Source organism: Monodon monoceros, unplaced genomic scaffold (genome assembly GCF_005190385.1).
Source record: "Monodon monoceros isolate NGI ecotype Baffin Bay Population unplaced genomic scaffold, NGI_Narwhal_1 Super_Scaffold_8, whole genome shotgun sequence".
Classification (NCBI taxonomy): Eukaryota; Metazoa; Chordata; class Mammalia; order Artiodactyla; family Monodontidae; genus Monodon; species Monodon monoceros.
In genome coordinates, this window is record NW_021703785.1 from 508,433 (window position 1) to 532,612 (window position 24,180).

General features: G+C 58.9%; 1 protein-coding gene across 2 annotated transcripts in view; it reads right to left on the bottom strand.

The window, feature by feature from the left end:
* Window positions 1-322: 322 nt before the first annotated feature.
* Window positions 323-24,180, bottom strand: part of TFDP1 (transcription factor Dp-1) — a 30,382-nt gene continuing 6,524 nt past the window's right edge. Inside the window, exons 3-12 of one of the 2 annotated variants that reach the window (XM_029210248.1) lie at window positions 15,835-15,901; window positions 11,317-11,423; window positions 8,620-8,741; window positions 7,457-7,622; window positions 6,934-7,077; window positions 6,352-6,420; window positions 5,966-6,117; window positions 5,372-5,538; window positions 4,333-4,411; window positions 323-1,470 (exon numbers count right to left, since the gene is read on the bottom strand). In XM_029210248.1, coding sequence (XP_029066081.1) covers window positions 1,323-1,470; window positions 4,333-4,411; window positions 5,372-5,538; window positions 5,966-6,117; window positions 6,352-6,420; window positions 6,934-7,077; window positions 7,457-7,622; window positions 8,620-8,741; window positions 11,317-11,423; window positions 15,835-15,901 — 1,221 coding nt within the window. In that variant the 3' untranslated portion in view covers window positions 323-1,322. The other variant, XM_029210247.1, reaches the window with a different exon arrangement.

The following is a 24,180-nucleotide window of genomic DNA, read 5'->3' on the forward strand; positions in this document are numbered from 1 at the left end:
AAGGACTCGCACGTTAAAGGCCGTGGGTACGTTTCTTCTAAAAGCAAGGCAAAGCACAAACTCTCTCCCCACCACTGGCCGCGTCCCCGGGACCTCCTTCCTCGGACCCGCCGCCGGGCAGCGGCAGGACAGGCTGGGGGCCTCGGCGGGTCCTGTGTGCACTGCTGGGCCTGGACCCTCTCCTCCCTCCAGAGAAGGGCCCGGCTGACGGGAGAAAATGAGCTCCAGACAGCAATCCCGAATCAGAGGGACACATGACTTGTTTAAAATGCCCATGCGCACTTTATTAATAAAAACTAACAGTGCCAAGTTAAACAAGTCAAACAATTAAAGTCTCTTTATTCCACAAAATATTACAGAAAAGTCTGTTTGTGTTCCAATAGAAAGACAAGTATTTTAGAACAGGCAGCTAACAGCAACTGTGCAGTTAATGGTTCTTGGTGAATAAGTTTTAAAAGAGACTACTGCCTGTCCTGAAATTCCTTTTTCTTTTTATAAAAAAAGAACTATTAAAAATGATTGACAAATTTTGAGTTAAAAAACTGTTAAAACATTCTCTATATTTAATTTCAACTTTATAATAGATTACAGGAAGATGCTTACGAAACAAATACAACATTTGTTTCAGTACGTGTCTTTAAATGACAGACTTAGAAGTATGTAAACAACTATATAATAAAAGCTCCCAAACGCTGCCTGTAAGAAATCAGGCACATTTTACCATAAGCAATAAACCACTCCGAGCTCTCAGACAGTCTCCATAGCTGCACCCGCGTGGCAGTAAACTCCTACCAAACCAAACACACAGGAACGAAAACAGAGCTTCGCAATTCATTAGCTGCAACACAGAGCAAAACCCAAGTAGAAACCCGATGGAGTCACGCAGTCAGTATAATTTAAGGGAAGTAAGGTCGTAATAAGACGTCGAGAGGCAGAGCCTCGTCATCTGCCGGTTCCGCGGTGCCTCCCCCTCGGCGGCTGCCTCGGGCCCGCCGGGCAGCAGGGCCTGTATCTCCCTCGGCGCGGACGGAGCGCAACGTCTCCAGCAAACTCGGCAAGAACTGTGAAGGGGCGAAATGAACTCTGAATTTAAAAAACAGCAAACGAAAACACAAAATCCAGAAGAGTCAAGAGAGGCCGTGCGTCGGCATCAGACGGCGCAGCTCGTCAGGACCCCGCAGAGAACGGCGCGTTGCTCATCGGTGGCGCGTGCCGAGCCCAGCGGCTCAGCGAGCTCTTCTTGGGAGGAGGGCAAAAGAAACAGAAAGACCCACGTTCACAGCAGTTCTCCTCCCCAGGCGTGTCCCCGGAGCCGGCAGGGCTCAGTCCTCCCCCTCATTCTCGTTGAGGTCCTCGTCTTCGTCGTCGTCCTCCCCAGCGTACGACACGGGGGTCTCCACCCGGGACCCGCTGTACTGCGACCCGCTGGAGCTCGTGGCCAGCGCCCCGTCCGCGCCGTTGGCCAGGTCACTGCAAGGACAGGAGGTGTCAGTGGCGGCGTCTGCGGCGCCAGAGACGGGCCGGCATCCCCGGGAGGTCCGGGTGTTCTCAACTACACGAACAGAAACGGCAAGCCTCACCCACGTGCAGCACAGAGCCCAGCGCCCCCGAGGCTGACGCCACCCGTCACGCCCCCTTCACACATCACCACTGGACGAGGGCCTCCGGCAGGGCCCCGACACTGAGTCCTCCCCATTTATCATCATGTCGGAAGCGAGACTCGGGCACACCAACCGGAAAACCCCCGAGACTCTCCTCCCAGGCCTCCGCCTGTGACTTCCCTGACCTCCCTGAAGGCTGGGAGCCGGGGAGTAAAGGGGCACCCAGTGAGCGTGTGCTGGCGTGTGCGTGTGCCCGCTTGTGGAAATGCCACCCCAGGCCCCACCCTCAGCTCCTCTGGCGTCTGTGCCGGCCAGGAAGCTGGGGGTGACGGGCGCGTCTTACTGCAGCCTGCGCCTCCAGGACGGCCCCGAGGACCCACGGCTCTTGCAGGTTTTATTCTTTGGAATGCCGCCTGACGATGGCCCCTGGGGTGGGCCCAGGCGGGGACCACGGACCCAGGGGGCAGAGCTGCGGGGCTGGGCTCTAGAGCAGCCAGGTCTGCCCAGCCCCGCGCCCTCGTCTTCAAATGGGTCGCTGGAACCCACTTGCGTTTGCATCACGCTCCTGGGAGCCTCATCCGGAAACACATGACCACCTCTGGTTGCCACAACTGGGGCGGGGGGGGGGGGCGGTGCTAGCATCTGAGGCCGAGGGCACAACCCAGTGCCCCACAAGGCACGGGCAGCACCCACAGCAAAGGGTGGTCCAGCCCAAAACGTCAACAGGCCCGCGGGCGAGACCCTGGCCTAGAATGGAGGGGCTTCAGGAGCCAGAATCCTGGGCAAAGACCCCCGGCTTCAGCCACCGCCCGCGTCCCAGCACAGCGCACAAGAGACGCGAAGGGTCAGCTGTGGTCAGTTACGGTCCCAGGGCACCAACGGGAGATGGCCACGCCCACCACGAGGGGAGGGAAGGCGACGTTTCTTCTGAGCTACAACTTGCTCAGGCACCGTCACAAGTCATTCAGTGTCTTCACGTCTGAGCTGAACAGCAAGGGAAGGCCCCGAAGGGACCCCGACCTAGGGCTACAACTTGACACAGGTCATCCAGGCTCCAGACTCGGAGGAGGCCTGTCTCCATGCGGAGACACAGCGGCACCCCCGGGGGGGGCTCACAGCATCCTCTCTGCGCCCAACCTGCGGCCTTCAACTGCTCTCCACAAAACGGAGGAGCTTACTTGGTAAACCGTGAGTCTGTTTAAAGATAACAGGACATGAAAGGGTCAGAACCACCCTGGAAACGCGGCCGTGATACACTTGAATCAGACGGCACGGGGCTGGGGAGGGTGATGACTGAGTAAAAGGGTTCTTGTCCCGCCACGCAGGTCAGGACCCTGAGAGGCCTGTGGCACCACAGAAAGCCCACAGGGCAGAGCTGCACAGATTCCTAACGTTAAAGGTGTTTTCCCGTGATCAGAAAACCACACGCATGTATCTTGATACCTTTCACTGGTATTTACTGATGCTGCTCTTGGACAAAGTAATCCCACATCTGGGAAAGCCAGCCTGGAGACCAAGCCAGGAAGAGTGGAAAACTGAGCCATCAGGCGGCTCGTTGCAGCTTTTCTTGTAACTGGGAACCACCTAAACGTTCAACCAGAGGGCAGCTCACTGAACAAAAAGGGCCTTTGTAAAAACAGCGTATCCACCACTAAGGTCAGTTTCTCTTCTGAGATGGTAATGGCTTTGCTTCCCTCTTTAGAAAACCTGACGTGAGCCTCTGAAATTTAATCAATAAAAAGAATTTCTTAAAGAAGAACGTTTAGGAAATACCCAAATTCCACCTCTTGGTATAACCAGTGTTCAGATTTTACAGACTGGGCTACACACACAGCGGCAGATTCAAAGTTAAAAACGGAACCAACCTCAGTCCAAATCCAAACAGGTGCAGACACCCTGGGGCCTCCCTCAGCCCCGGAGGTCAACACAGACCCCACGGGCACTGGGGCCCTCATGGAGCGACCCCGCCCCTCCCTCAGGGCTGCACTGTTGCCGGGCCAGCGCTGCACGGGGACCAGAGGACATGGTGCCCACAGAGCCCCCTCGAAGGTGTGCACACGTGACTTATTAGTCAATTCCATTTTGTTGGACCTACACTCTGCTGATTTCACTTACACTTTAGGAACATTTATTGATATTTAGAATGGATATAAATATGTATGACACGTAATACTACATAAAAAATAAAACCACCATTTTGTCAATACCTAACGTTGGTATTACTTTACATTTATCTTCAAAAAACTAAGACAAACCCTGAGGTCTGACACTTCTGCTCTGTGGGACTGCTAGGCCAAAAGTCAAATACACATTGATTTAAATGATAAAGCTCCTTCGATAGTATCAAATACACTCAATACACGGTGACCTGAAAAAAAAGGAACCTTATATGCGTATTGTGACTTCAAGTGTATTAAAAAGAAAAAGAAGAGATGGAGAAACGGCCTCTGTCACTCAGGCTGCGGCCGTGGGGTTCAGGGGGCTTTGCCCGCACTTCACTGAAGTACTTTTCAAAAAAATAAAAGCTGTGTACTACTTTTAACCTTTAGAGGAAAGAAACCAATCAGAAAAAACAAATCTCCTTTGCACAAAGGACGAGCTCTGAGTGACTCTCGGGGGGCATCCGGAGTGGGGGGAGGTCTGCCCTGCTCTGGGCGCCCCGACTCCAGGCGTCCCGCTGCCGGTGACAGTGGCCCCACCACCCCCAGGCCCCGCCGGGGACGGCAGTTACCTGGCAGAGAGCCTCGTGCCGTTGGCAGTTGGAACTGCCGACGTGACAAAGACACCGCCGAGCGATCCCTGAGCCATTTCTGGAAAGAGAAAGAAAAGAAAGCAAATTTCACAAAGCAGAGACCGCAGGAAACAGGCCCATGAGCCGAGACGGGACGGCTCTCCAGGCGAGGCCCCTCGGGCCGCCCAGCGCCATGCCCGCTACCAGCCAGAAGGCAGCCCGCTCGCTGGGCCCGGCCACCGGACCAAGCCTCGCAAAGACAGCACGGAAGTCCTCCCTTTACTTCTTTGAATCAGTGCAGCCACCGACGACGCCACCACTGAGCCACGGAAGGGCAACCGTCACCATAGCACAGAGGCGGGACCCAAGGGGAGGAAGGACCTATGTCGATCCCCGTCCTGGACACAGCTGTATCACCAAGAACGGGGGCCGTGGGGAGGGCAGCGGGGGTCCCACAGGGCAGCTGCTGCATCGAGAGCGGGTGGGAGGCGCCACTTTCACTGGACGCTCTGAGGCCAGACGCCCACTTATTCTGAGCCACTTGGGAGCGCTCAGGGAGTAAATCCACACCAGAGGCGCAGGGGCAGCTTCTCCTCTCTCACCACAAAGCCCTTCCCCTCGGTGGCTGGGAGCCCCCCAGCTCAGCCAAGGAGCTGGAAGAACGGACGCCGGGGACCCAGGAGGCTCCCCACACCTGCCATCGGGGGCAGGCCCAGGGTTGCTGCAGTGACTAAGCCACTCCCTGGGGTCGGGTCCACGCCTGCCACGCTCCTCACAGACCTGGGGCCCTACCTGGAAGGTGAGATCCTGACGTTACACCTGCACCGTATGAACCACACGGCTCGGCCTTGTCGCCACCCCCCGCCCCCCCGTCCCGAGGGGCCACGGCCCCGCCAGATGGCGTCCTGCTGCTGCCGCACCGGCACCCCACAGCCCGCCACTGTCCCACGTCCCACGTCCCACTTGTCTCTGCTCTGGGCACCGGGCGCGAGCCAACCCCAGCAGAGGGGGCGGGCGTTCCGTCCAGGACGGAGCGGACCTGTCACGTAGGGTTCCAGCGCCTTCGGCACCAAACTTCTCGCCACCTTCAGGTCGTCGGCGGAGCAACTCCCGGACTCCAGCCCACAGGCCATCCCCATGCGCTTCAGCACCTCGATGTCATCGTGGATTTCAAATGTGTTGTCGAAATTAAACAGGTACTCAAACCTAGAGGAGAAAGTCACCGTCAGAAGAGCGCCGTCTCCACGACAGAGTTGGACACCTGGCTCGGGGGCCCCGAGCGGAACACCCCACTCACCCCAAACCTCCCTCAGCCACACAACCCACCAACTCAGCACCAGCAACCAGGGAGCGCGGGCGGCACCTACGCAGCCCGGGGCTGCCGGCCGCCCCAGGACGCCCCAGGCTGGGCCCTGAGCACCGCCTGCTGTCCTGACAACACTCCTCCTTCCCAAGGAGCCGCACACTCAGGGAAGGGAGGAGGACACCTGCAAGGTAATTACGCTGAAAAGATCGTACTTGGTGGCTATAAGCTAGACCCGCAGCAAATCAACCAGACGGGCCACCTTCTCTCTGCCCCCGCCCCCCGACCAGGCATCTTCACGAGGCCAAGGCCCTTCCCACCATGACCTACTTGTCGTTGGAAATGCTGCAGTCGATGACCGTCTTCTTGCTGGTGTTCACAATGATGAAAGGCAGGTGGATGACGGAGTTGGCGGGGGGCGGCCGGCTGGCCTGCTGCTCCGCCTGGCGGTTCCTCTGCACCAGGTTCTTAAAGGCGATTTGCTAAAAAGATGCACGATTGACGCGCACCCACACCTGCTGCCACCGGCCACCTAACCCTCCCTGGGCGTCCTCAGCGGCCCTGCCCGGCACCCGCTTAGAGACCAGAGCAGCCGGGGGACGCAAGCCCCAGGCAGCCACCCAGCGGAGAACACGTGTCCAAAACGCAAACACCCGGAGGGGGGCCGACGCCACCAAACAGCAATCAGGCTGCCTCCACGGCAGGCACTGCGTTACCTGCAGGATAAGCTCTTGGAGTTGCGACTGTTTCTGCTTTATTCTTTCCAGCCTTCTCTGTCTCTCCACCTTCAAAGACAAGCCATCGACATAAGGCATCATCACAACTGGTTTCACAGCATATTTTAAAATCCAAGGCAACACAGGGTCACCGAGGAAAGGTCCTCGCCGAAGACGTGTGCCCTGGGCCTGGCGGTGGGGCAACAGAAGAACCTAGAACGTGGCAGACGCTGCGGGCACAGGCCAGTTTCTCTTAAATCTCAAAACTACACAAGCTTCTTCCATCTTCTCGTCTTCTGGACACGGCTATGGTATCTTTTTGAAAACCCCACAAACTGGGATGCAGAGCTCACCCACACTGGCGGCAACCGCCCCGGACCGGGCTGACGGCCCCGCCACCAGCGTCCGCGGCCCCAGACGGCCGGAGGGTCACCGTCAAGTGGGAAAGCACGGACGTGATCAGGGGCTTCAGGACGCGGGGAGACCTGCCCCCCACCGCCGCCCAAGACACTCAGCAGGCGCCAGTGGTGCAGACGACCGACGCCTGCTAGGAACACGCGGCGGACGCAGGGCTGGAGATACCTCTAGGTTCTGACACTCCTGGGCGGAGTTGGTGGGCAGACCGATCCACTTGATCTCCTTCTTCTCCTTGGAGATGATGTTCATGGCCATCAGCACGTTCAGGGCGTCGTAGACTCGCCGTCTGATGTTCTTCTGGTCGTAAGCCTGGCGGAGACAGAGGGAGATCTCCAGACGGCCCCAAACCCGAACACACTCGAGGCTGTGCACCGTCCGCAGTCCCCGAGAGGCAGCCCCCCGCACGGCCCCGCTCGGCCCGCCAGCCCAGGCAGGGGGCGTCGCCACGGGAAGGTGGCCGACACACGGGGCCGGAGCCGGTGCGCGCTGTGGAAGCGCCGGGGACGCGGGGGCATCACCACACAAGCGGGCCGGGAGACCTTTGGAAGTGCTTTCAGAGCTTCTCTGCATGTCTGAGGCCGTCTGAGACACAGACAGAGGGCCGGGGTGTCCCGCCCCGCCAGCCTCGCGGCCCTGCCGGCCCCGCCGCGCACACCAGCCCCGCCGGCCCCGCCGCGCACACCCTCACCGACTCGTTCGGTAAGATGTGGTTGTCCGCGGCACTGAACTCTGCCACCAGCTCGTCCGCCACCTCGTTGTAGGACGTGGTCCCCTTCCGCTGCACCTTCTCGCAGACCTTCATGGAGAAATGCCTCAGCCCCTTGCCGTTCTTCTCCCCTTTCCTGCTACGCTTCCTTCAAAGACACAACAGGAGAGCAGTGGCCTCAGCACACAGCGCCAGCCCAGGATCCAGACCCGCCTCCTAGGACTGGCGGGCGCCTCGAGGGGGTCCCGCGGGCTGCGCTCAGCCGAGCAGGGACGGGAGCCTGGCTCCGTCTCCCCGTCCAGGGACCCCCTTCCTCCTTTAAAGGCTGGAGAACAAACTTAAGTGGCCGGACCTTACACGTGTACCTTCAGCTCTCGGGACAAGTGGGGCACGTGACCCGAAGGGCAGACCCCAGGACACGTCCGATGTGTGTCGGGGCGCCAGACAACGCTGCTTCTTAAAAAGATGTCGACCGACATCGGGGGTTATGGAAGTTCTGCAGCACGTACAGGAATCTGGGGGCAAACGTGAGCCAGTGCAGACACCCTGATGGCCACGTGGCCGCCGGCACCCAGCACTGAGGCTGGAGCGCTTCCCCTCAGCGGGGAGCCCCAGCGTCCGACCTTCCTGAGTCGCCACAGCGAGGAAACGGTCGCCCCAAGTTTCCAACTGACGAATTGTGGGAGCTGATGATTTTTGCTTTAGAACCAAAAATACAGACACGATTCTACATCTTTGCTTTTGTTTGCTCTTAGGGAAAGTTGCACAGCTGACCTCTGAGTAAAGTCGCTTTCACATCGCTTTGCTTTTGGAGGAAAGGAACAGGGTGGTGTGGCCGTCACACAGGGCTGTCCCCACGGCCACATTTAGCTGTTTAGGAGAAGCTGCTGCGAAACCCGCCACGTTTTTTGGGGTTCGAGAAACGGTACTTTCTGGTACAGACAGCGCAAAGTGTGAAAGTTACCGCTGCGTTGAGAAGCCAGAGCCCACCCCCAAAACCGCAGTGGAGTCACCACCCCCAAAACCGCAGGGTGGCGCGGTCCATGCGTCTACTCCGGGCACGCACTGGCCAGGGCCCGATCCTCTGGCGTGCTGGTCGGCCACGTAGCCAGAGGCTGGGGGGTAAATTCTAGGCAAGTGCTCACCCGGCAGACCAAGGTGAGGGGTCTGAAGACTGGTTCTGGGAGACAAAGTGGGTGTTAGGGGTGTGTGGGCTTCCTACCACGACAGTGTCGGGCGCTGCAGGTCTCTGAGGCGTTCCGATTACCTACAGTCAGAAAAGACAATTCGCAACAGTCAGAGTCTCCTCCACACGGTGCTGCCGCTTCATCGCTTCTCGCCACCTACAGCCGCCGCCGAGCTCTACTAACCACAAAGGTCAGAGAACAGTCACGTGGGCACCCAACGGGGACGCCCGGCGGCCTGGCCGGGCCTGGAGACGACTCCGAGCGGGACTCCCACGTTCCTCTTTTACTTCCTTTCCTTTCAGTGACACAAGACAGGATAAAACGCTATGCTTCAGCGGTGCTAAAATGAGGCCCCAAAATGAAGAAAAAAGGAACGCAGGGCTAGCGAGGCTTGCTGCAGTGCCCCGCCAGGCCACCCAGCCAAGCGGGGAGCCCCGGGCACCCCAGACAGCACAGGGCGGAGGAGAGGCAATGGCACCGGGGCCGCCCCCGACATCCAGACACCCGTCCCTGCACAGGAGGCCTGTCTTCTGACACCAAGCGCTCAGAACTCTGGTCCCATCCATCAACAGTCACACATTAACGGGGACACGAGGATACTGCCTCATCCAGCCACGTAAAATCCTAGCTTCCCAAAGATCTCATGCCAGACCCAGGAAACCACTCAGAAGCACCGTTTCCTGGTGACTGCACGGTGATGTCGCCGAACGTGTCAGCACTGGGTCCCCAGCACCGGGCGCGTGGAGAGCAGGCTGTGTCCGGGCTATTTTAAGCTGGACACTCCCGCTAGTCCGCTGCTTAGTGGGATAAGGGTTACCTGCCGTGGCCCTGGGACAGCTGACCTGGCACGTTGCAAATTATCCCTAAGCCCAGGTCACCTGTCAATGTTAATGATCCGCAAAAACCACAGAAAGAAAAACAGCTCAGCTGAATTTCATTCTTTTAATTCACGTTCCCAGTGACTGAAGCATCGTCACCGTGTTTTTCAAACTGTAGGTCACTCTCATCCCAAAGACATGCAATCAAATAGCAAGTGTTCTGGAAAGTGAAACAGGATGGAAAAGAGGATGAATCCCCAGAGGTGAGGGTCTCACGGGTGTGCGCTGACAGGGCCCCGGGTCTCGGTGGGAGGCGCGTGCAGCCGAAGCCCGTGGTCTCTGGCTCGGGAACCTCGAGACCCGTCCCTCTCAGCACTCAGCCCGCTACGTCCTCAGGAGAGCAGGCTCGGGACGCCGGCCCAGCCCTGCGTGGCCGGCAGAGGCCAGGCTGCTGCCGCTGCCCCCAAGAGGGGTGCCCAGCCTCGGTGTCACTGCCCCACTGTACACAAGTGCCCACTCCACCGTCCACCCCTAAGGACACCTCCCGTGGGTTCCACTGTTCTGCAAGGAGAACAGAGCACCAGGCACACAGCAGGCGCCCAACAGGTGCTCACTGCAAGGGCAGCCTCCTTCGACAACAGGACAGGTGAGCGGGGAGCACACCCTGGGCCGGCGGGCCACTGCCCACAGCCCCACGGAGGACACCACAGGTTTTGTCCCCTCACTCCCCTATTTTCACTATTTTCCATGGACTTCCCTCCTGTGGGAACCTGCCAGCTCTTCTGCTTTTAGCCCTGTGTCTGTAGAGATGGACAGGCATCTGTGGCAGGCCAGCTTTAACTCTGAGAACGGGCATTCTGAGAAGAACACATTTCCACAACTAGCTGGGCTCCGAGACGGCTTGGGGCAAGTCAGCAGTGGAACTTCAGGTGGATAAGCTGCAGGTCGGAAAGGCACCACCAGAAAACTCTTCACGTTAGCTTCCTCCCAACTATTTAAACTGGTACTAACAACAGAACTGTTGCTATAATCACCAAGCTATTCTCAGGCGTGACTCTGCTATAACGTAACGCACAGTACCTATAAAATAAAATGATGTGAATTATAACTTCTATCAAAAGGACATTTATTGAATATCTGTGACGTGCCCAGTAAGGCCTAGGACTCCCACACACCACGGATTTGAAAAATCACAGCGATGCTGCTGAGCAAACGTGGTCCCAGCTCACTGACGGGGAGAGGCCACACAGCTGCCCGGGGCACCGCCTGGCGGGGCAGTGGGCAGTGAACTCCCCTCCTCGCACGGCCCCGTGGAGCCTGTGAGTCCCTTCGGGAAGGGAGCCGCCAAACCTCACAGGTGGAAGCTGACGGGCCGGTGGGAGTGCTTGGAGGAGGGGCGACTGGCACAGTCCCAGGAGCGCAGGCCCGCCTCTGACCCCCTCCCATCGGCCAGGATGGGCAGGGAAGCCCGCGCCCTGCAGCACCTGACGGCCGGCAGAGCCCTGAGCCCGCCGTGAGGCCCGCACGGACACCAGTCTCGTGTCCCGGGCCGGCAATCGGCCCGCCCTGAGGAGGGCCCAGGCCCGGGAGCGGCCAGCCCGCACCAGCTCGGGCCCAAGAGCACGCGTCACCCCAGGAAACACCATCAGGGCAGACGCGGGACCAGCGCGGCCGGCGGGGAAGCTGCCCTGGCCTGGCCGGGTCCCGCCGTCCAGCGGCACACACAGGAAGGCCCAAGCCGGGGGAGGGCAAATGGCACTGGCCACGTGCTCCTGAAACCTGCAGGCCCAGGAAGGGAAGCCACAGGGCCAACCGTGCACCACCCTCCCGGCCTTACCACTTGCTGAGCGATGTTGACATTGGACTGTCCAAACGTTTTTGGCAAGAGCTGCTTCCCAAGCGTGTTTACTGTGGAGGGATGAACGGCCACTAAGGACACCACACCTGCAACGCAAGGAGACCAGAGGTCACGCCCTTCCTGAACTGAGGCTCCAAGTACCAGTGTCAGGGTGAAGCTGCTCCTTGGGAGACAGCCTGACTGCCCCTGACCGTGTTAGACCCGCGGTCCGCCGCGAGCAACGCTACGAAGCCCGATGCCCAAATCTGAGGGGGCTGCACCCACGCTGCCACTCTCCCTACGACGACCCCTACCCGCCCCTGTGCCCTCGCGTCCAGGGATCGGTGGCTCCAGGGCACCCAGGCCGTCACCAACCTACCCAACCCCTGTGGGCTGTCTGGCCACCGACAGAATGTTCTGCTGGGACCACAGGCCCCGAAGCTAAACGGCTCTTCAAGTCTGCAATTCTAAGACAATTACAGAACTTCACAGTTGGAATTAACTTGTATTCCAACACTTCTCTGTGTGTTGGCAACCTGGCGTAGAAATCCAACGATCTGCTCTTCCTCGAGAAGTAGAATCCGTTTCTGTTTCCAGGAAGAGTGACTTGTGAGGAGCTGCCACCTCTTTAAACAGTCAGATAACCTAACACAGAGCTGGGGAAACACCTCAGCGGGGACGGAAACTTTCCTCCCCTCAACACGGGCCCGCTGAGAGCGCTGTGTGCCCAGCACCAGCCTCGGCCCCAGGGATACAACAGTGAACCCCTTGCCCCGCCGACACCAGAGGGCACGCGTGCTCGGGGGAAACCGGCAGGCGGGCCTGGGTGCACAAGCGTCCTGGAAGGGCCGGGACGGTCTCAGGTGAGAAGACATGGATTTCCAGCCCCACTTGAGGGAGGGAGAAAGCCCCGTGTGGACAGGACCCCCCAGGTTCCCCTAAAGCGCACGGGCTCCGGTCCCCGCAGGGTGGGTGGCTAGGGTTCTACGGGCCGGGAGCCTTGCACCAGGCTGCCACCGGAGGGCGTTTTCCTTCACTTCCACCAGGTTCAGCAAGAGGGAGAGACATAGCCTTCCGTCTGGTCTGGTCCGAGGTCTCATTTTTGAACTCTTCACAATCCATGCATTTTAAATAAACTTCTTCAAATTCCAGTAAACAATGAATTTTGATGCTACGTACGAACAATGAATAATTTCCATTAACCTAAGTTGACGAAGATAGATATGTATCCTTCAACTGCCTGAATATTAATATTTTTACCAATCAACACCAAAAAAATTTAAACTATTGGCTGTAAGCAAAATAGGTTTATCTGCTTTGAGTTTTTTATATTCCTCTAAAAATAGAGATCTGTATCTTAACAAAAACAAATATTTAAAAAATTGTTTTGGATATGAGAAACATTTTTTAAAAGACACAAAATTATTCTGTTTTGCCCTGAGAGATTTAAAGTACACTTCGGCAATTAAACATACCACGTTCAGATTTACGTACAGATGAGTGACTAGTAAGTTTAAAAATACGGAATTGGTTACTTTCACTAAAAAGAATAACTTCTTTTTCAATTTGCAAATGATTCCGTTTTCAACCACCCGTGAGCGCGGAAGCTTACCGGGTCAAAGCCCACAGCAGCTGCCCGGCAGGGCTCCCGGCGCTGGCCTTTAAAGCCCATTTGTCCGTCGTTATGTGGAGGCCACATCCACGGAGGGCTGCGCGGCCACCTCGCCGCCGGTCTGCAGGTCCGGCTGCGACACCCAGCCGCTACCCGGGCTCCCGCCTTTGCCCAGCCCGGCGGGGGGAGAACTCGGGGGTGGACCAGGCCAGCCCCTCCTCACCCGCACCCACGCCGCCTGTCCCACCCCGGGGATCTTCCCCTTGCGTGTACGCTGCAAATACAAGTAATAACTTTGCAGGCAGTCTTAACGCCAGTGCACAGCACGCACAGAATCATGAGCGCCATTTCACTGTCTGCCGAAAAGCTCCCCACTCCGCCCGGCCAGCAGCTACCGCGCTCAGAGCGTTCACTCCGTCTTCCACGCTTCCCACGCACGCCCACGCATCCACGAACAACGTGAGTGCTGTTTGCGGGCCTTTAAATCTAGAAGGTAGTGCATACTGTACACATTCTGCAACTCTGATTCTGATGTTTTTGAAACGGACCCACAGAGAGATCTAGCTGACTTCCTCTAAGGCTGGGCCGATTCCATTTTAATATCATATAACATGTGTAACTATACAAACATACAATGTAATATCTACGTGTTCCTGGTGCCCCTTCTCCAAGGGAACCTGGGTCCCAGGTGACCTTCTGCGTCACGGGATTCAGCCCAGCGCTGGCCTGCGGCTGTTCTGTGGCACGAGTACGTGCACGCACACACCCCAGCACCCTCTCCCAGGTTTCTGACAACTGTTGACTCAGTTGAGATTTGCTACTTTTGGTCAACATCGGGCATGGAATGGTATTCCCCTTTTGGTTTAATCTGGCCAGAGAAATCAGAATGCTTTACACATTTTCCTAATAAAGGTGCCACACACAACCCATTTATGGGGGCGGGGGCAAAACATCTCAGCCACAGGGAGGGTTAAATTATAACACAAGCTAGGAATCTGCTCCCTAGAAATAACACTGCTTTAGCCATAAAATGTACTACAAAGCCTTTCTTAAAGGAACTACCAAAGTATTTTCAAATATAACATTATGAACTGGAGAATTCCTTTCAAAAAAAACGAGTTAAGAATATATACTGTCTGATCTGTTATAACCATTAACAGAAAAAGGATTCTAAAATTATTACATAGGTTTATCATTAGTAACCATATCATTAATATCCATAGGTTTTAAGATACCTTAAAGTATGAAAACGTGAGGTTTAGTGTTTTCTTGAGAATAATTTTAAGTAAACGTTTAAAAATTTCCAGAACCTAATGTTTGAAGAGTTACTATTTGCCTGCCATGCTACAAATACTCTGTGGGCTAACGTGGCCAAAAGGGTCAGGGCAAGGCGGCCACTCGCACTGGAAGAGCCCGGCGGCTTCCTTGGTTCTCAGGCATCAGCGGGAGCTGCCCTCCTGGGCCATTACAGCGGCCACACCTGCCCACGTGGACACACCACTCATGGGCAGGCCCTGCGGGAGCTCCCGCATAGATCAAGGTGCAGCATCCACGGGCCTGGGGCACCCTCTGGCCGTCTTGGCGCCCTGACCCCGGCCACTCCTGGGCGACGCCCCACCACGTCCTGGGGAGCAGCCTTCCACCTCCCCGAGAACCGTCCCCATCTGGAACGTCCTCTGAGCCCCCGCCCTGCCCCAGGCGGCCACAGTGGGGAGGGGCACCTCGTCCTCCTACAACAGGCCTCCCAGCAATACCGGAAGCTGAGTCCACCCTGCGGGTGTGTGTCTGGAGGGTAGGTTCCGAGTCTCAAGAATCGTAAAGTGACACCAAGCCTCCAGCCGCACGTCACTACTAAGATCTCACCTCTGCTGCCCGAGAAGCCCATCCTCAGGCTGAGGGACAGCGTGAACCGGAGGGACCCGCGTCCCCAGAGGATGCCCCTCACCAGTGAGATGGGGACCCGCCCTGGGAAACAGCACCTCCCGGGAGTGGAAGATGGTGGCCTACGCGCAGCCGGTACTCAGGTGCCCAGAGCTGCCATCGGGCCACAAAAGGTGGCACCAGGTGTTGCCGGGAGAGGACAACGCAGGTCCCAGGACACCACGTGCATGGACACCAGGTGTCAGATGCTCCCGAGGAAACGTGCACTTAAACACACATTTACGTCTTCAACTGCACCCTTGGGTACGATCAGCGCTTTTTTTCAGTGAACATGTATTATCTGTTTGATGAAAACTTTCCAATTTGAAAGGCAACAGCAAGCACGCCGAAGCCAGACACAGATCAGAGGAAAGAAGGCCCTGCAGCTGCGGCCCTGCACGGCACGGCCTGGTCCACCAGGCATCACAGGCCAGCACCTCGAGGTGGGCGTCCTTCTGACCCAGCAAATCCACAGCTGGGAGACCGGCTCAAACACACCCACTAGCAGGCGTCCATCCCGTGTCCCTACAGGAAGGAAACTGCAAAGCTTGGGGCCCCTGGGAAGAGGGGCCGCAACGCCCCGCCCCACCCCCTCCCCTCAATCCCAAGGGTGCAGACAGACGTCGAGGCTCATTCAGGACACAGCGCAGACGAGGAGACGCCGCTCTCTCACGGGGGCGCCACGCACCCGCAGGTTTGACGTGGGCTTCATGGGCATCAGCGTGGCTGCCCTGAGGCGGAAGGAGTACCGTGCCCTGTGCTGCGTTCTCTTCCTCACACTCTTCCCGAATCTCTGCATGTAGCACGCAACTTACTAACCAAAATAAACTGGGGCGCTGACCCCGGTCCTTCGGGGGCTCCAGGCAGGCAGCTCCCCAAGTGGGGCTCCCACCGCTGACAGGGGTCTTCATGTCAGGGGACTCACACCCACCCCACACTGAACACACTTATCCAGAGACGTGCCTTCCCGAGACAGGCACCCTTACCTTTTCCAGGACTAAGGTTCTGGTCGATGAAGACCTTGAGTTCCCCGTTGGCTTCAATTAGACCGGCCTGTGGGGGCAACGACAACACAGTGAGCAGGCGTGGGGAGAGCGGCAGTCCACCCAGCAACCCGCCGCTCGCACACCTCGCGACACACCTCAAGGGACCTCGCCGTCCCCACGCAGCCATGAGGCCCGGGGGCACGTGCTGGCTCACCCACGGTGTTCGGCTCTCAGCAGCGGGAAAATGATCCTGTCAGCCTCTGAAGCTCAGCCTTCGGGACACCGTGCAACACTTCCCTTAGTTATCAACTAAGTCACATGGCATTTCACATTTGGGATCAGCGATGCGTAACCACGGGTGGGCCACCGGGAAAGCAAACTGGTGCTCTGGCCTGAGAACAGCACCTTTGGTTCCGTCAGAGCGCCGGACACCGCACTCCCAGCATCAGGACAGACCATCTCTGCATGGGGGGCGTGGGCCTGGGGCCTGGGGCGCGTCCGTCCCTGCCCTTCACGGCCACGGGATGCACCCAACACCCCCCAGCGCCCCCCTCGTCCCAGGGCGACCAGAGGGGCACAGGGCGGCACCTCACGGTCAAGCGCGTTTGGGGCACCAGGACGATGGGCCGCTGAACGAAAGAAACGTGTGTCCGACACGTGCGACCACGGAGGGCTCGGAGCACCACCCGAACTGTCACAGTGACGGCCTCGGGTGAGACACGCTGGGGACCCGGACCTCCACAGACCAGCCACGGCACCACCCTGCCCGCCCGCGCCAGGCCTGTGCGGCAGCAGCTTCCCAACGTCTGAGAACCGCCAGCGTTTCTCTGCTGCGCCGAGCGTCAGGAGGGGCATCTGCAGCCACACCCTGGACCCAGCGGCTCTGCTCAGAGCGGGGCCCGAAATCCAGCTCTCCCGACCGGACCTGGCCGCCAGACACGGATATGCGTGCGTGTGCACATACAGACGCACACACACACACACCAATGCACACCACACGCTCACACGTCCATATACACAGCAACGCACACCTCGCACGTGCCCGCAACAATCAGGTGTGAAAACAAAAGCTAATGGAGACCCTGCCCAGCGCCCCCCGAGACCGGCCGTGGAGAAGCCCACCTCAGCCCTGCACCGAGGTGGGGCTGGGCGGGCACGTCCGTGAGGCGCTCAAACGCACGCACATCCCCCACAGGTAGGCGGGGGAGCCCCCCGACCTGCTGAGGCCCCAGACAAAGGCAGGCCCCACGGGGGAGGGGCCACCCACAAGCTGAGCCCAGCAACGCCCTGTGGCCGTTTCCTGACCCCCCAAGAAAACGAGAGGGAGGACCAAGTGCCTGACCACGAGGACCACCGCGGATCACGGCTGGGGAGCCCGCATCTCACGGGTCCCAGAAACGCCCCAGTAACGCAGGCTTGGAGCCCCAGAGCCCCAGAGCGAAGACCCGCCACGGCCAGGAAGGGCCGTATAAGGACACGCACCTGAAAGAGGCGAGGAGAGAGGCTGGTCCCCCTCGCCTGGACGGCAGCACCGGGCAGGGGGCCCCAGGCTCCCCGCCCTTCCCTCCGGCTTCCGTGTTCCCCGTCCTGTTCCCCCAGAGCTGACTCCGCGTGGACGCTGCAGACGCAGGGCAGAGACCCAATGCAGACATGCCAGCTGGCGGTCAGGGAGGTCTGCCCGCCCCCATGACGAGGCCAGTGCCTGGAGGGCGCAGGGGCGGCCCGCCCTGGGGACCAGCATCCCCTGCGCCGAACAATGCCGCTGCCCCCGTCAGCCAGGGCCCCGAAGCCCCCGGCCTGCTCGGTTCTCACGCTTGGCCCGCAGCGACGTGACCCACGATAGCTCGGCAGCTCACGCCCAGGAAGCCCTGCGTTGGGGCGCTCGCCCCCCACCCCGGACGCAGGGCCCGCCCTCCGTTCCTCGGCCGCAGGCTCTCTGCAATGGATGCCCGGCCAGAGCCGACGGGCACGGCCCGTCCTGCAAACTGCTGAGGGTGGGGCAAAGGGCTACCCTTCTCTGCCAGCCCCAGCCTCCCACCTAAGCCAGGGGAACTTGGACCAGGAAACGTAGGAGAAACGAGGCAAACGGCTCATGAGCTCTGGGGCAGAGCCGGCTCCGCGGCGACACTGCACAGAAGCGGCCTCATGACCCTGGACGCCACGCCGCCTGCACCCACCGCGCGGTGCTCCAGAGCCTCCCACACTCCAGCGGGGAGCCAACGCGGAGACGGGGCCGGAACCCACGACAGCGCCTGCGTCTCCCGCCGGGCTCTCAGCGGTCCCCTCGTGGACGTCTGGGCCGCCGCAGGGCCCCCCACCGGTGCCAGCTGACCCCCTGTGGTGACGCCACCCAGAGCCATGGATCGGGCTTCGCCGCCTCCAGAGAGACCCCCCCAGAGCTGCCGGGTACTCAGCCCTGATCTCCCTGCAGGGGCGAGAAGCCTGTGACACCCAACACCCGACCGAGGCCCAACGGCCCGGAGGGGCCCGTCCCCTCACACGGACGGCTGCGTGGACGGCAGCCTGCACCCAGTCAGGCTCCCAGGTGCACAAACTCCCTCTACTTCCCTACACAACGTGTCAGAATCACAGAGGAGACACAAGCTCACCTGCACGTGAAGGAAACAAATACCTGAGAAATCCTCCCTTCAGACAACCTGAAGCACCGCAACGTGCAAATGTCGCACCAGCGCCGCGGGGACCTCCTCACTGAGCCTGGAGGAGCAGCCTGGACCTGGGGCCTCAGAGCCGAGCACCGGCCTCAGGGGACTCCCGCCCTCACCGGGGACCAGTGGGGACCGCGGCTGGGCCCCACAGCGGGGTCGCCCCTCCTCCTGTGCCACTCGCTCGGGGTGCCGCGAGGACACCAAGGCCCCCCCGGGGTGGCCGCCTCACCCCTCGGACGCCGCCAGACCCAGGGACAGACCTCTCGGCAAGGCCACCCGCACCCGACCCTCCCCAGCTGCTGGGAGAATACATGTGTGTTGTTACTTTCGGCCACTGAATTTTGGGATCACTGTTCTCACCCAGAGATGATGCCGGTTACAGGTTTCCTCAGAACATAACAAAGCACTGCTGTTCACCATCCGGCCGCCACTTTGGGGGCAAACCTCACGGCCGTGGGCAGCCGCGGCCGTGACCCCTGGATGTGACGCGACCGCAAACCATCAACGACACGCAGTCACAGCCCAGCAATTTCTCAGGTTGCCCGACCCCAGAGGAGTCCTTTCTGAGGGACTAAGCGAGCGGCACTGGCCTCGGGTGGGCGGGCGGCAGCCACAGTCAAGCAGCTCGAGGCGTCAGAGCAACAGCATTGGAGCAGGGCAGACCCTCGAGGTCACCCCGCTGCCGAGACGGCTCCACCTCACCTTCTAAACTTACCAGAGACGCTGCACACAGACGTCGCCATCACCCCTGAACCCAAGGCCCCTCTCGCCCGGCTCTGTAGGAAGGTGACAGAGTCGTCTGTGGGCCTGAAGACGACTCAGGCCGACACCCTAGCCCGCCCCAGGCTCCGTGTGGGGACAGCATCTCTGCACCGCCCTTGCCCTGCAGGACACCGCACCGGAGCAGGACAGACCACGGACAGCGCAGACCTCGGGAGAGGAGCCGGTCCACCCCAGGTACGCATGGAGGGGTCGCGGGCATTGTCACCCACAAGCCACCCTCCACCCCAGTCTCGGCTGCAGCCTTTTCTAAAACGCCCGCTTCAGGAGCAGGCCTCAGGGCCTCTCCCCGCGCCTTGCAGCCCAGAGGCTACGAGCTCAGGGCCCTGACAACAAGCATCAAAACACAGGTGGCGCTTGACCTTCGAGACGTATTTCTGAAATTGCAGTGAATTGGAACATCAGCGCTCTGGACTTGCTTTCTGACAAAATCTTTGTATTTAAGGTGCAAACCTGGCTTCCTCTAGGGAAATACCATGCTGCTAAATCCATTACATGCAAACCAACAACAAAGGCACTCGTTTGCCATAACTAACCTTAATTTTCCTTAGAAAAACCATATTCAGCCTTTTGTGTTTGTAGTTAACGGAAAAAGTCGGTTACTCAATTACAGTAGGTACAGCTATCCCATTCACGGTAGCAATGACGGTAAAACACGTGTTCCCAAAACACACAATGCTGCTAGAAAGAGCTGAACAATTAAGAACGAAAGCTGAAAAGCTGACAACTACTTTACTTAAACTAGCAAACCTTCCTACTGCCGACACTACCACGCTCCAGGCTTGAGAAATGCAAAGTGGGGCCCCAGCTCATCACCTGCCACCAGGAGGCGTGACCTGGCTGAGCCCTGCCGCATCTCCCCCCCAGTCTGCCTCTGCATCACCTCCCGGCCTCCTTCGCTGGACCTCGAGGATTCCGCACAGGCCAGGGCCCGCCCACCGGGGAGGGGCGCTGAGGGAGCCAGTTTGCACGCACGCACGCACCTTCACCTCAGTAACCTCCTCCTGACTCATCCTGAAAGGCTGTGGCACTTCCCGAGCCACATGGGCACACCCAGCGCATCAGTGCTGTCATGGTGACGAGAAAAAGACAAAATCCATCATCGCTGGCCCTCGTGGAAATCATGAGAAAACCTAGTCCACAGCATTCCTTAACATCAGCACCGACGCGCATACAAGAGAAATATGAGGTCCTTTCAGCACAGCAGTCACAGGAGCAGCCCTAACGTAAAAGGACATGGACCCCGAACACTGCCCCCCTCGCCGGGGGACACGCACCCAGTGAGTGAGCCAGGCCCCCCGCCAGCGGGACTTCACGCCTGCCCAGTCCCCTCCCCCGAGCACGGCCTGACCTGGTGACCAAACCTGCAAAGGCCAGGGCAGCTCACAAGGGACCAAGTCGCCTGCCCGCTGGCTCACCGCCCCTCCCACCTGCATCTTGTGTCCGTCTCTGTCTCTCCCCATCTCTCTGTCTCTGTCTCCCTCTGTCTCCTCGGCCCCCTCACTCGCTCTCATGATGTGAGGGCGACAAGCGGCCCCCGGGGGCCTCGGGGACCATCGAGGACACCTTTGGGTCCCGTGCTCCTGCCGCAGACGCCACGGGTGACAACACTGCTCTCCAGGTCCCTAGACTCTGGGTGACCTGCTACGGAGCTGACCGAGGCCACCTGCCACGGAAGGGCCACCACGGAGACACTATGAACCAACGAGGCCGGAGCGCCAGGGCGAGGGCTGAGGTCCATCACGTGAAGAAAGACTCCAGGTGGAGAGCACAGCTCGGGAGGCTGTGCCTGGAACCTCAGGTCCAGCTCCTGCCACAAACACCACAGAACAGGTGAAACCGGCCCCTGGCGCTCGCAAGGCGGTGCAGGGGAGGCTGCCTGAACGGGTGAGGACCCAGGGCCACGTCCACGTGAAACACCCCACGGGGCCCCAGTGGCAGAGCCCCTCCGGGTCCAGGACCAGCGGGGAGACACTCGGGAATCAACGTGCAGCATTCGGGGCATTTCTCTTCTTTACTTATTTGCATTATTTTTGAGGTACAGCGGATGTGCAGCATCATACAAGTTTCAGGTGTAAAGGGTTCTCACCTTCGAGGGACACGGCCTGGAACATCTGATGCCACAACAGTAGCAGTGTAACCAGTCCCGGGGGAGGCAGGACGGCGGGACAGCCCTGAACCGAGTCACTCGGGACGTGACAGGGATGCAGGCCCCTCCACCCCTGCACACATTTGAGGTGGCCCACAAAGCCGCCTCTAATCATCCACGTTCATATTTACCAACAAGAAAACGTCCGGGACAAACCCGTGGAGAAAAACAGCAGGAAAAGACCGTCTGAGAGCACTTACGCAAAGCCGTGTAATGGACGTGTAAGTTATTCCCAAAACAATCCCCAAAATCTAACAGCAAGGCCACCCTGGACTGGGATTTCAGATGACTCTTAACTTTCTTTCCAACTCTTACGTGGATTTTTAAATAAACCCTCTACTTCCGTAACTGGGCAAAACGTAAGGTTCCCGCCACTTCCTCAACAGAGGATCCAGAGGCCCCAGGATCCCAAGATCCAGGAAGCACGAGGTTGGGGGGCTGCAAGCCGCGGCTCTGAGGCCGGGACCCCCGCCCCGGGACCCCCCCGGTATCCACGGAGAGGAAACCAGGTGGCGGCCAGAGCCACGGCAGCCACGGCCACGGCCACAGCGAGTGGCCTGAGCCACAGGCAGGGAAGCATCGGCCACAGGTCTGGAGAGGAGACGGCCGGCGAGCGCCAACGCTTCCTGCACCAGGCCCAGGGCTTGCCACCAGTGGGGGTCACACTCACAAGGCCCAGCGGGCTCTAGGGATCGGGGGGCGCAGGCGGGCCCAGGAACCAGGGTGAGGCTGCAGAGTTCAAGTGAGATCCTGACCCCCTGCCGGGATGCTGGCTGCTGTCCCCGAGGGGCACACGACCGGGAGGCAGGGCACAGCACAGCCCGCGTCTTCTGCTTCCTCCTTAGGGGCCCTGACGCCCTGCTCGGAAATGCCAGGGCTTCAGGGCCTCCTGTAGGGCATCAGAGCCCCCCGCACCCCCAGAGACCCACGTGTGAAGGAGCGCTTCCCCCCACTCCGCCCCCCAACCTGCTCCCAGCGCCACGCAGATCGTCTAAACCATCACCTTCCACCCACCAGAGAGCAGGTGCCGCCCCACCCCCAGCCCCCAACACCAGGTCCTGGGGCTCCCGTCAGACCCGGCCTCACCCTCCCTAGAAGGACGCGGCCTCTAACCCACAATCTGACCAGCCTCACTCATCATGGACAGAAAAACAGCGAATTCACTCCACAACAGGTGCAAACGCAAGACTGCCCTAAGAAAACGTGACACGGCTCCGAGACAGCTTCTACATACCTGCTTCCGTCCTGCTTTCTGGCCTTTCTGCGGCAGATCTGCAGGGGCTATAGCCTCTGCCAGGCAACGGAGACTAGGACCCCGCCCATCTGCAAGTCGCCCCCAGGCGAACATGATTTCAGGTCCTTTAGGACCAGAAAGGCTGACCCACTGGGCGGGCTTCTCCCCTTCCCCAAAGCCCCCAAGGCCTGTTCTGAGTTTGCCCCTCGTCCGCCCTCCTACCCACTGTGCCCGGCCGCGGCCCCTCAAGGGGAACCCCGACCCAGTGCAGCAGGCCCTTCCCCCCAACAAGTCCCTGCTGCCCACACCCCACGGGCACGTCCACACTGCAGCCAGGGTCCTCCCTGCACCCCGATGCTGGTGGCCTGGGGCCCTCGGCTGCACGAGTGGGTGTTCACCCCCAGAGCTCTGATCAGATCTAGATGCCATCGATTCAGCATGAGACATTTTCACTCAAACCCTGATTTTTCTGAAATGCAAATGAAACAACATAAAGATGAGACCCACGCCAGGTACTCAAGTCCCCAAGACCAGGAAGCAGAGGACAAGCCATCGTGTAACAGCTGAGGCCGAGACCACGGCCCCAGAGGGGCAGGAACACAGACCCGCGCCGGCCTCGGTCACACTGCACCGGGACGACAGGGAAGGAAGAACGTTCAGACACCTGGAAACTACTGTTCTTAACATGAAACTTCCAGGTGTGAACTCTGGTGTGTTCTCCATGGTGTAGCCTGAAATGATGGTATATCTGCCACTCGTGCTGACGACAGAAGAACCAAATCTTAACGTTTTGCTGTGAAATGACAACAATGGTTTCACGAACATCCTTAGTTTCCGGAGTGGATGCAAATCAACAGGAAATCGACACCCGAATGGAGGATGCAGCACGGGACGCGTTCGATTCACAAAGAAATGTGATGTCTTAAAAGGAACATATTCAATCTCTGAATCAAAAAATGCAAACTAAAACAACGAATTTAAAACCTCACCCATCAAATGGAGAGAGTTTGTGGGTTTTTAAATTAGCAAACTTGGTGCTAAAAACGGGCGGTTAAAATGGGCTCCAACAACCTGATGGGAGTAGATGCGACTCAGCACGCCCGCCCCAGGAAGTCATCTGAGGACGTCTCAGGCACGGCGCACACGTGTGTGAGCGTCCACCCGCAATTACACTGCCAGGAACCCGTCCTGGGTTATCATTGTGGATTTGTGCAAACGTGAGAAGACTGAACTGGAAGCCACCAGAATCCCCACGGCTGGGGCCTGGGCACGGGGGACACAACAGAGGGGCTCTGCCGAGTTAACCCAGCCCCACCCCTTCAGGACCCTCCGAAGACCCGCGTGTCAGGCCACCACTCGGCTGTGTTCGCTTCTAAACGCCCACTTGTGCCGCTTATATTTGTTATTAAACGCGTGGAAAAAACTGCAAACAATCTAGGTCGCATTCAGCACCTTTAAACGTCCTCTACGTCCTCCCTCCATCCTGCAGAAATCAAAGCTGGGCCTTACGGGCTATG